The following is an 11,726-nucleotide window of genomic DNA, read 5'->3' as shown; positions in this document are numbered from 1 at the left end:
TACATGTTGGCCCATAAGATGCTGACGTATGGCCCATAAGTGTTCAAGAGAAAAGTATCAATTCACCCCTTCAATCCGCTTCCTCTTCGATGTGCTTGAGCTCGTTAGTACATCTAAAATAATATACATGACGTGTTCCAACTTTTGATGAACCATTTCTATACCCTTTGTCTATTTTTTTCATTTTAAAGCGATAATCTGCCTCTTAGAATGTAGTTGAAGACATAGATTATCAGCTACAATTTACACTAACTTTGCTAGTAAGAGTATGTAAACATATTTTGACCTTATATGAAGAGTTTGCATGATTGTTGTCCTCAATATCTCTAACAATCTCTTTAACAAGGGCCACCTCTGCATCATATGGTTCATACTCAGGGTGAAAGGCCATTTCGCTTCTTCTTGTGGTTGTGTCCTATTTTTGTTCATAATGTCATCTCAAAAAACAAAAAACAAAACAAATGATGTGCTATGGAACTGATATGTTTTAGACCACTGGCATCGTCCGCATGCGCCTCTTCCTCTTCACCCCACGCCAGACCACTCCTCCGCAAGGTATTCGGGTCCGAACTCTCCGCTTTCAGTGATCGATCGTCTCGGAGATCCCGAACTACCTATTTGGTTTCGAGACAAACTCTAACTAGCCTATCCTGGGTGCAGGTGCACAACCCGTCTGACACGGAGATGGCGCAAGGCGACAACGATGCGTTGGGCTCCCATGTTGAGCTCTTCTCTTGCCCCATACTACCTCCGTCCTGGTTTATTGGTCTTATTAATATTTGGTGCCAAACTTTGATCATAGATTTAACTAAGAAAATAATAATGCATGTCATCAAAAATTATATCATTCGATTCGTATTTGAACATAGTTTTCAGTGATATTATTTTCGTTACATTTATTAATATTTTGTTAGTTAAATCTAATGTCAAATTTAGCACAAAATACGAAAAGGGACCAATAAACCAGGACGGAGGTAGTACGTCGCGGAGGGTGCCACATGGCTGGCCCCGCAACCTTACATGACGCAACCGGTTTACAGCCAATTTTTTTCCTGCTTTACCGCATACCCATAACTAGATACTCGTAAATGAAACAATATATCAATTTTGGCTCGTATTCATGGAAACTTATAACTCAATGTTAAATTATCCATTTTAACTAAAAAACTATCCATTTTAACTATTATATTCACCACACCACTACTACATCATATTCAATAATAAATATTATTTTTCCTTTGCGGCATTTGCCCAACACGTTGGGTGTGTCGGGGTCACTTCCACCCACTGGAATTCAACGGCGATAGGAGGGAGGCCCGACGGCGAGGGATGGCCAATTCCGGCGAGAGCCTTACTTCGGTACACCCCCCCTCACAAACCGTATAAGGGTAGTATGGTCAAATGACCATAAGGTATACATACCTCCGTATGTGTCAGAGCCGGCCCATTTGCAGTGGAACCACGTTAGCAAGGTGAAAAAACAGAGAAAACATTGTGCGCTAGGGCTGGGATTCAAACACAAAACCTGGCGGCTTAAACGGCAGTGTGCTAACCACTGCGGTTCACAAGTTTTTGTGTTAGGTTTGCAGCGCGACACTTAAAGAAAGAAAATAGAGCAGCAAAACTTAAGAAGTAGTTCACAGAAATTCCCAAAAACACAAGTTTGTGCGTGGAATCAAAAAAGGACCTCTTGCAAGTATATGTTTTTTCTCAAAAAAAAAGGACCTCTTGCTAGTAAAATGGGTCGCCGGCCACTGTAATTACAGAGATTTTGTGTCTAAAAAGGCAGCCCAGTGTATATGCACCGTAAGCCGAAAACAGATTAAACTTTTTTTAGATTCCAAACGTGATTTTCTTTTTGAAAAAATAATAAATAAAATTAAACGCAAACATTTCAAGTTTCTGAACAAAATTTTGAATAGTCAAACATTTCATGAAATGCGAACATGTTTTTGGGAATCTCAAACATTTATGGAAAAAGGAAAAATTTGAAAACGAGAACTATTTTAGAAATAGTGATTTTTTCTCTCTGAAAATGCATTTTTCTTATAAAATAGAATTACAAATTCAAGCCACCATGCCAAGTTGTTTTGCTTTTCGACAAATTTTGCATTTTTGACTTTTCTCGGTCAAAAAAGGTCAATTAATGTTCGGACGTGTCAGAACTTGCATACGGTATTGAAAGTCGTTCAAACCAAGCATGGATGTCTACTATGGGCATGCCCACTTGCTTGCAACAATCATTTGAAAGCACATTGTTTTTCAACATTTGTCCAATGGCCCCATTTTTTTCCCACCAGCTTCAGTGACGAATTCAAGGCATCATGCCAAATTGTTTGGATTTTTGACAAGTGTTGCATTTTCTGGAGTTCTCTCAGTGAAATAGGGCCAATAAATGGCCGAACGTGTCACATTATGCAAACGGTGTTGGAAGTCGTTTAAACCTGGCATGGATGCACATATGTCTGTGCGGCTGGTGCCAGAAGTTGGGGTCATTTATTCATAGTCCCGGAAAAACGCCTGTTGAGAGGAGTGTGTTAGACTAGGCCAGGCGGGTGCATACATGAGCATGTAATTTTTCCTAATTTGAATGCCTATGTTATTTGCAATTTTCTTCATTATTAATCAACATGAACATTTTCATATATCCTTACAATTTATTAATATTTTTTCAATAACTCTGGTATTTCAAATTGTGTACGAAAAAATTATAAACTTAAACACTTTTCCAAAATTGTGAAGAAACTCCCAACAATTGATGTTGTACACAAAATGCAAACCACTTATTATTTGTTAAACTTGTGAAAAAATAAAAGGGAAAATATGCGTAAAATTCTAGAACATTTTCTAAAATTATAAACAATATTTGAAAACAAGAGTATTTTTGGTATTAAAAAAAATCAAATTCATATGTATGTGCGATATTGTGTTTCGTTTATATATTTGGCGCTACAAATTTCCACAAGGAGCTGTGGGTGAAGTGGTTAGCATTGTCTGCTATTGCGCTGAGGTTTCGAGATCGATTCCTCAGGATCAGGATCTCTACCTTTTCTTGTATTTTTACCTCGCTTTTAGTGGTAGGAGGGGAGGGGAATGGCTTAATGGGCCGGCCCATTCGTGCCTGTGTAATTCGTATACGAGGATTCACGGTGTACGTTTAGAAAGACCATCATGCCCTCTATTATGAAAGGGTACGGGGCAATCTCAGCCCTCGATGTGTTTAGGGGGGTGTATCGAAGCGGAAGTGTTCCAACAATAGGACCTCAACTGCACGCCGAGAGCTTGGCCCGGGCCGCGGCGGTGCACCGATCGTTGTCGGCCTCGTGCGCATCCCATGGCTCCTATTTGAGCTCGATGACCGACGATGGGGCTAGCTTGGGGGGGGGGGGGGGGGGGGGGCGCTGCGACGAGATTGGGCGGTGGGGTGGTGTGGCAGGGCTCGGGGTGGCCGCGCCCGAAATCAGCTGGCGCGGAGGTGGGGTGGGGCGGTACAACGGCGGGGAAGTTTCACGGGACAGTGATTATGCTTGACGTCACCGTTTTTGTTTTTTTGGTAGCCTGGTAGGGAGGTCCCAAATATTGTTCCTTGGTAGCAGAATTTAGTTTTTTTAGACAGTAGCAAAATTTAGGTGGTTATTTTTATATCCCCATAAAGTTTTAGGTGTGCTGTTTGGGCCGTTTTGGGGGCCAAAAGGTAAAAAAAACAGTTTTTAGGTCTTGTGGTCATTTTTGAGTATGCCGTTGAAAATGCGCTTACATAGTGTTATGCAATGGATGTGTTTGTTAGTCAGCAACTCCAGCCATAGCCTTTCTCGTTAAGCAGCGTAAGTTCAACTTTTGATAATCCTCAATTGACTATAATTTTCCAATAATTAACAGTTTATTCCTTTTGTGGGTTAGAGTTCACCCGCAAAAAAATATAAAAAATTACAGTTCACTGAAATTTACAAAAAGTGGCGGCAGAGAATTGTCAACAAAATAAAAATCTCTTGGCTTAGGCAAATCATGGACAAGCAAACGATGATTAAGGTAGGGTGGTTTTGAGCTGAAAGCTTGTATGCTCTATTTTAAAATGCGAAAAATTAACACGAAACGATTCAATTTCAACGAGATTGACGGGAAAAAAAAGGCCATATGCGGGCGTGGTTTACATTTTCGTCACATATCCCATGATCGCTTGGAGAAACGTGCGCATCATCGATGGGTGTCCTGCAGCTTCAGCCTGCTGGCGACTGTAATCACGCGGTGGTGCAGGTTCAGTCGAGGACGGCGCCGGCAGAGACCTTTGCTGCTCATGCGCGCCATCTCCGTGGAGATGGTGCGGCGACGGAGGTCGCACCGGAGAAGGCGGCGTATACGGACGCCTGTTCCCTGCAACGTCGGCGAGGTTCAGCTGTGATGCGGGCAGCGCTGCGGCATCTCCATCGACACCCAACGCGAGCAGGTTCTTGTAGTCGTATGCATCACCTGAAGTGGGGAAAAGGTAAGAATAAGAGAAACTGTCCTGTACCAAACGGAAAATCAACAAACCAAGAAAATATATCCATGAATCGTGTATGCTTGCGAACATAAACTATACCCATAAATCGTGCATGCATGTGTACAAAATGGACAAATTGCGTATGCATTCATGTGGTATACTACTCACCTAGTATCCTTGCTTCCAGAGGTTCAGAGAGCAGGAGGAACTGCAGGAGGAAGACGAGGAGAACCTTTGAAGGGGATGATGGTCTCTCCATGGGTTAAGGGTCAAGAGTAGCTAGGTCCTCCTGTAGATCTGTACTAGAACTGTGCGTTCAGACCGTGAGCAACGAGCATATATGTACTGCCGGGCCCGGCCGGGGTGCTCACACCCGTGTGGACATCCATGTGCCTAACTCTCTAGTCAACGTATGAGTCTCTCACCCGATCCCTTGCTGTCAAAGTGTCAAAGGGGCTTCTCTTTTAAGACCAAAGATACAAACAGTCTTCTAGTAGTATCAGCATGTTGCCCACTTGTCCCAGTGGACGTTTTTAGCTATACCTGCCCTATTCCATCAAAAGAAAAATAAGCTAAACCTGCCCTGTTTGCTGTTGCAATGCATGTGCTCACCCTTTTCTGTCGTTCGGGGTGTGCAACCGTAAAATATGTGGTATAATTACTACCTACGTTGGAGTTTTGTATTCTGCATGATGGGGGCAATGATTGTAGCTTCATGCGTGTAAGCTATCGTTCTCACTCCTTTTCCTTTTCTTTTGTTTTTGACGCCGATTGGTTGCATGGGTTACAATTAAAGAAACAACTAGATGAAGCCATGCTCGTTGCACCGGGAACCCTAATAAAACAGATGCATAAATAGGTGCTAAATAATTAAAACTATTACAAAAACAAATTTAAGATTGCAGTCAGTTTGTCTTTAAAAAAAGTAAAGCATATGAAGCATGTGATAAAATGTTGTATACAAAGAGAAAACTATTGGATTGATATCAACGGGGCGCCTATATAACAAAAATATGTAACATGACATACATATATTTGTTCCAAGCATCACACAATAATTAGTGAAACAAATCATGGATCGATTAGTGCACGAATTGTAACTTGTGACCACATGCATGACTTGATGACATAACATAGTTGCATGACGAGGAAAATAAGTAATGGGTAGCCACTATTTAGGGATATAGGATCTGATGCAATGTGAAGCTTGTTCTAACTGGCATACTTATCGCCACCAACCGTGCAAATGGGCCCATGGGCCAGCGGGCTGGAACTGTTTTTCCTTTTTCCGAAACCATGGGAGCTCTCGTAAAAAAGAAAGTGTCTCACACACTCCACTTTCAGGCAATCGGAATTTTTCTAGACTGAAGCAACACTACATACACAACCAAAGATGATTACCGTCGTGTAAAAAAAAAGATTAATGTGATATTATCTCGGCTTGAAAATATAGCCCCATTTAGCATTTGCGCGAGTCAAACATTTCCAATTTGTTTCCTTGTGATGGTCAAACATTTCTAAGTTAATCATCTGCAATGAAAATATGCTACCATTGAGAACATCAAAATAATAACTATTATGCTAGGCAACATGTTTGCAGACAGATTAATTAATATAGTATACAATATTGAATATTGTATTAATATCTAGAAGGATGTAAACAATTTGTCGCGCAATACTTGACCCAAAGTTTGTTGGTATATGTTATACATGCTATATATCAAATTGGAAGTACTTGAAAAATATGTTCAGCATTGTGTGCAACGTTAGTTTGTAACTGCCAAATTTTGATAGCATTGAGATATCTTCATATGCATGTGCCTCCATAGATGTCTTCAGATCCCTTTTTTATGTTAGACATGTATGTTTTATGTGATGATGCAGTCAAATATGTTCTCCAAATTTGTTTTAGCATCAAGAATATTGCACTTGTATTTTATTTTTGTAAACGTAGTAATGTTATTACATGTTCATACATTTGGGTTGACCAAAGTTTCGGATGGCCAGTTGCAATTTTTGTGTGCTTGAGCCTCGTTTTCTAGCCAATGTAGTACCTATTGATCTCAGAGCAAACATATTCAAATTTATTTATTTAATTATGGGGGGAAACATATACAAACTCATGCTTAATAAATTATCGGCAAGAATCGGACAAAAAAGTCCATTACCACGCCCTTCGGACCCACGCTCGTCGGCCAATTACCGTAAGAGGCTCCTCTTGTCTCAGATACTATGTACATGAGCGTTGAAGCTTTACAATTTGTAAAACACGAGGTTGGAGGCTAGAGCCATGCTTTAATGCACAAAACTTAGCAAACTAGACCGATTAAAAATATAGATTGAGTTACTTTGGTGATGCCTACAATCTGCATAACAATTTCTGAGGTGTGGGAGCATCTTTGGCAATGATGACAAAGCTAGGTGGGAAAGCTTGCTATGTGAGTATACCGAGCTGGCACTAGAGCAAATGGGTGACACGGCATTAGCTTGATCCTACAACTATGAAAACTTGATAAACTATTTGATGGATCTTGGGTTGTATATGAACATAATACAATTTGGGGTTTCCATTGATAACAATAAAACATTTGGATGTGTTAAATCCACTCCCGTACTCTCGAGATACTTCTCGGATTTTGTGGTTCATTTAGCCAATTTTGTCATCATTCCTCATCGGCGGGTTATTCTTCTTCTCATACGCATGCAATGTGATGCCCACCTCATAGTTGTTGGGTTCACTAGTGGAAAAAAGCCTAACTATGACGTGCCAAAAACAGCCTTGGTGGCGTATATGCCCAACGCCACCAATATGGCGCCAGTGAAAACATTAAATGGTGGCGTTGGCAGACACGTCAACAATATTTTAGTACTGATGGCATGCCACTTGGCTAACGCCAACAATTTATTTTGTTAGCTATGGCGTATGTTGTGCATCAACGCCAGCAATTTGTATTTTTTGGTAATAAAAATATATATACCCAACTATTAGTATATGTGCAGCCATTTAAACTTCTAGTGGTAACTTCAAATCCACAAACAGTAGTGATCAACTAGCTAGCTAGCTACAAGCAAAAGTGATCTGCTAGCTAGCTACAAGCAAAAGTGATCTGCTAGCTAGCTACAAGCAAAAGTGACCCGTTAGCTAGCTACCTACATATATGAACACATTACATGTCTCGGTGAAGAAAGATCTTCGTCTCACGCAACTTGTTCCTGTTGCTCTGTCCCTCCTTTCTGTAATGGACTTTTAGGGTCTTGAGTTTCACCTCTCGGCCTTCAGGAGCCGTATCTCCTTCTTCAGAGAATCGATCTCGGTGACCAGTTTGTCCTTCTGGTCGATGAGCTTCAATTTGTAATTGCAGAAATCAGAGTTCTCGTCGATGATCTCATCCCTCTCTTTCTTCAGGGAGTTATTCAACTCCTTAAGGGCCTTCACTGTACTCTCCTTTGACGCGACAAGCTCACGGCTGAGGATGTCCACGTCGCGTACCGGTAGCTGCTGCTGGACCGGTTCTGGAGATGGGTCTCGTACATATGCCTGGCAAGTCAAATATTTGAAATCATCAATAATGAATGGTTAGATGATATATGTATATATGCATGTGTTTGCAATGCTCATGGATGTTTTTGTAATCTTACCTGGTTGGTGCTTGTTTTGCCTTTGTCAACTTCTTCATAGGCCGCGAAGTTGGACGAGGACAACTGGTAGTGGTTGTTCCAGCTACTCATGGCTGCAACATCAAAATAATAACAAGTATAGGTTATACACGAAAATATAGATAGCATCACAATGTCCTTGCAAACTAGATAGCATCTCAATGTCGAGGGTTGACCTATATATAGCAAACTAGATAGCATGTGGGCCTTAGTGCTAATAAAAAAATTGGTGACCTACAACAGCAAATTGCAACTGCCTATTTTTTCTAATCTGTCAAGTAAAATTTAGGTATATATGCTTATGATGATTCATAAGACAACCAACATATAGATAATAAACAAAGAAAGGAAAGAGCAAGATGCATGGTGTATTCTGTCCAAGTTCAACTACTTTTTGTGGCTGTTGAAGCATTCTCACATGTTATTGGTCACTTTTAACTTCCAATGCTACAAACAATAACAATATTATTGGTCACTTTTAACTTCCAATGCTACAAAAATTTGCAACATAAGGACTTGTCCTGATTTCTTCAGTGCACATTTCTAAAGAAACTACCAAGCAAAACTCCCATTTTACACATAATATGTTGAACACTAAGTTCAATTGTGCACTATCCATTTCTACTAAATATATCAATTTGTACAAATAAATCAATTTCTACTAAATATCATAGTACTAATATAAAAAACTAGCACTATCCATTCATATATGAACCAATCAACTACCCTATCCATCTACAAAAAAATTTCTGGCTCAAATCTATCAAAGGGAGACGCTTGGGGAAGGGAATAAAATTCGCGAGGGGAAGAGGGGATATCTCAGCTCCTTGCGGGAGTTGGCGGCGGCTCGCAGTTCCGGCGACGAAGAGCGGTGTCGTCGGGCAGCGGCGGTGATGGTCGAGAAGGGGGGGCGAAGAAGGGGTGAAAACGATAAGGTTAGTGAATCGGACTTACACTAATTTTTAATGGATAGGGTAGTTTTTTTGCTGGTGTGGGCCTAATGGATACTGCTGTGGTAGGCCTAATGGGCCACGCCATAGAAAACAAAAGCACACGGGAAAAAAACTCAGAAAATGTCTATGTCGTACGAGAAACATTCTACGACAGCGGTATGCTCGTATCATTGTCGTACCAAATTGTCCGACGCCACCACTACTTGGAAAAAATAGTACTGGCATTACTAGGAGTTGGCGCGTCACTAACAAAAGTTTTGGCTAGCACTTTTTCCACTAGTGGTTATAGTGCATGCCTCTTTAGTCGATAGGCATGTTGAATTGCATCATCTACACCACGCTTGTTTCTACATGCCAATATCTGCAAGTGCTTGTAGTGGACTTGAAATGTTGCTCTTTCTGTTAATCGATATTAAAAAAAGATCAGTGGCATGACACGATATGTTGAGAGTGCATCCCTTAAAATATCTCTAGTGGTGATGATTTATAACAAAATCAATTAGAGGACTAATGTTTCAATGAGTTTATTTCAAGTACAACATGTGAACTAATTGTTTATCGGGTTTGGCTATAAGTGTTACTCAATGGTGATCTCTACCTACAACTTTTGAAGTTGTTGTCTTCCTAAAGCTTGTAGTATGGATTTTCTTGGATTTTTGTGAATCCAAGATTCACATTAAGTGCATGATAACCATACTATGAAGAGGGACACAAAGTACTTTGGTTTGAACTCCAACAACATGTCCTACACTAGGGTCCTTAAAATACACTCTCTAGACATCCTATTCTAGGGTATTTTCTAAGCATCATTAGGTCTGAGAATTTTATCTTTTGAGACTGCCGGGCCACTTAATTACCCTTTCTCAAGAACAAACCCAGTTTCAACAGTTTGGAATCGTTGTTTCTGTTTCAAGGTAAAATACACCCTTTATTTAATTATTTCAAATTATTTTATTTGGAATTCGAACATTGTCGTGGGTAGTTTTTTTACTTTTTAGAAAGCAAAGTTCTTTTTTGAAAGATTACCCCTGTCTTTGTTTATGTTTCATATTAGAGTAAATGACTTCTGTTTCGGAACTCCCGAGCCAATCCCGGTTGACATATTCTTTGTTTACTCCAGCTCCTTCGAGCAGAAATATTTTCATCGGTACTTCCGAGATATCTTGGTCTACTTCTTTGTTGGTCACAGTATTGGTTAGGTGATACAAGGCAGCCTAAGGTCATCACCATTATGGCTTCATTGCCAAGAGATACGCACATGACCTATACAAAGGTGAATTCTATCCTTTATGCGTGTCTACTTGGTTCTCTCTGTTGGGGAACGCGGTATTTCAAAAAATTTACCTACGATCACGCAAGATCTATCTAGGAGATGCATAGCAACGAGCAGGGAGAGTGTGTCCACGTACCCTCGTAGACCGAAAGCGGAAGCATTTAGTAACGCGGTTGATGTAGTCGAACGTCTTCGCGATCCAACCGATCCAAGTACCGAACGTACGGCACCTTCGCGTTCAGCACACGTTCAGCTCGATGACGTCCCTCACTCTCTTGATCTAGTTGAGGACGAGGGAGAGTACCGTTAGCATGACGGCGTGGCAACGATGATAATGAAGTTACCGGCGCAGGGCTTCGCCTAAGCACTACGACGATATGACCGAGGTGTGTAACTGTGTGATGACCCACAAGTATAGGGGATCTATCGTAGTCCTTTCGATAAGTAAGAGTGTCGAACCCAACGAGGAGCAGAAGGAAATGATAAGCGGTTTTCAGCAAGGTATTCTCTGCAAGCACTGAAATTGTAGGTAACAGATAGTTTTGTGATAAGATAATTTGTAACGAGCAACAAGTAACAAAAGTAAATAAAGTGCAGCAAGGTGGCCCAATCCTATTTGTAGCAAAGGCAAGCCTGGACAAACTCTTATATAGAGAAAAGCGCTCCCGAGGACACATGGGAATTATCGTCAAGCTAGTTTTCATCACGTTCATATGATTCGCGTTCGATACTTTGATAATTTGATATGTGGGTGGACCGGTGCTTGGGTGCTGTCCTTACTTGGACAAACATCCCACTTATGATTAACCCCTATTGCAAGCATCCTCAACTACAAAAGAAGTATTAAGGTAAACCTAACCATAGCATGAAACATATGGATCCAAATCAGCCCCTTACGAAGCAACACATAAACTAGGGTTTAAGCTTCTGTCACTCTAGCAACCCATCATCTACTTATTACTTCCCAATGCCTTCCTCTAGGCCCAAATAATGGTGAAGTGTCATGTAGTCGACGTTCACATAACACCACTAGAGGAGAGACAACATACATCTCATCAAAATATCGAACGAATACCAAATTCACATGACTACTAATAGCAAGACTTCTCCCATGTCCTCAGGAACAAACGTAACTACTCACAAAGCATATTCATGTTCATAATCAGAGGGGTATTAATATGCATAAAGGATCTGAACATATGATCTTCCACCAAATAAACCAACTAGCATCAACTACAAGGAGTAATCAACACTACTAGCAACCTACAGGTACCAATCCCAGACTTAGAGACAAGAATTGGATACAAGAGATGAACTAGGGTTTGAGAGGAGATGGTGCTGGTGAAGATGTTGATGGATATTG

General features: G+C 40.7%; 1 protein-coding gene across 1 annotated transcript; it reads right to left on the bottom strand.

The window, feature by feature from the left end:
- Positions 1 to 4,006: 4,006 nt before the first annotated feature.
- LOC109743707 (uncharacterized) lies at positions 4,007 to 4,838 on the bottom strand. Its single transcript, XM_020302792.4, has 2 exons — positions 4,649 to 4,838; positions 4,007 to 4,467 (listed from the first exon to the last, which is right to left on the bottom strand). The coding sequence occupies exons 1-2, from the start codon at positions 4,737 to 4,739 to the stop codon at positions 4,148 to 4,150; spliced, it is 411 nt and encodes a 136-aa protein (XP_020158381.1). The 5' UTR covers positions 4,740 to 4,838; the 3' UTR covers positions 4,007 to 4,147.
- Positions 4,839 to 11,726: the final 6,888 nt, after the last annotated feature.

Source organism: Aegilops tauschii, chromosome 1 (genome assembly GCF_002575655.3).
Source record: "Aegilops tauschii subsp. strangulata cultivar AL8/78 chromosome 1, Aet v6.0, whole genome shotgun sequence".
NCBI classification, from domain to species: domain Eukaryota; kingdom Viridiplantae; phylum Streptophyta; class Magnoliopsida; order Poales; family Poaceae; genus Aegilops; species Aegilops tauschii.
Note: the sequence above shows the minus strand (reverse complement) of the source record. Positions and strands in the feature narration are given on the sequence as shown.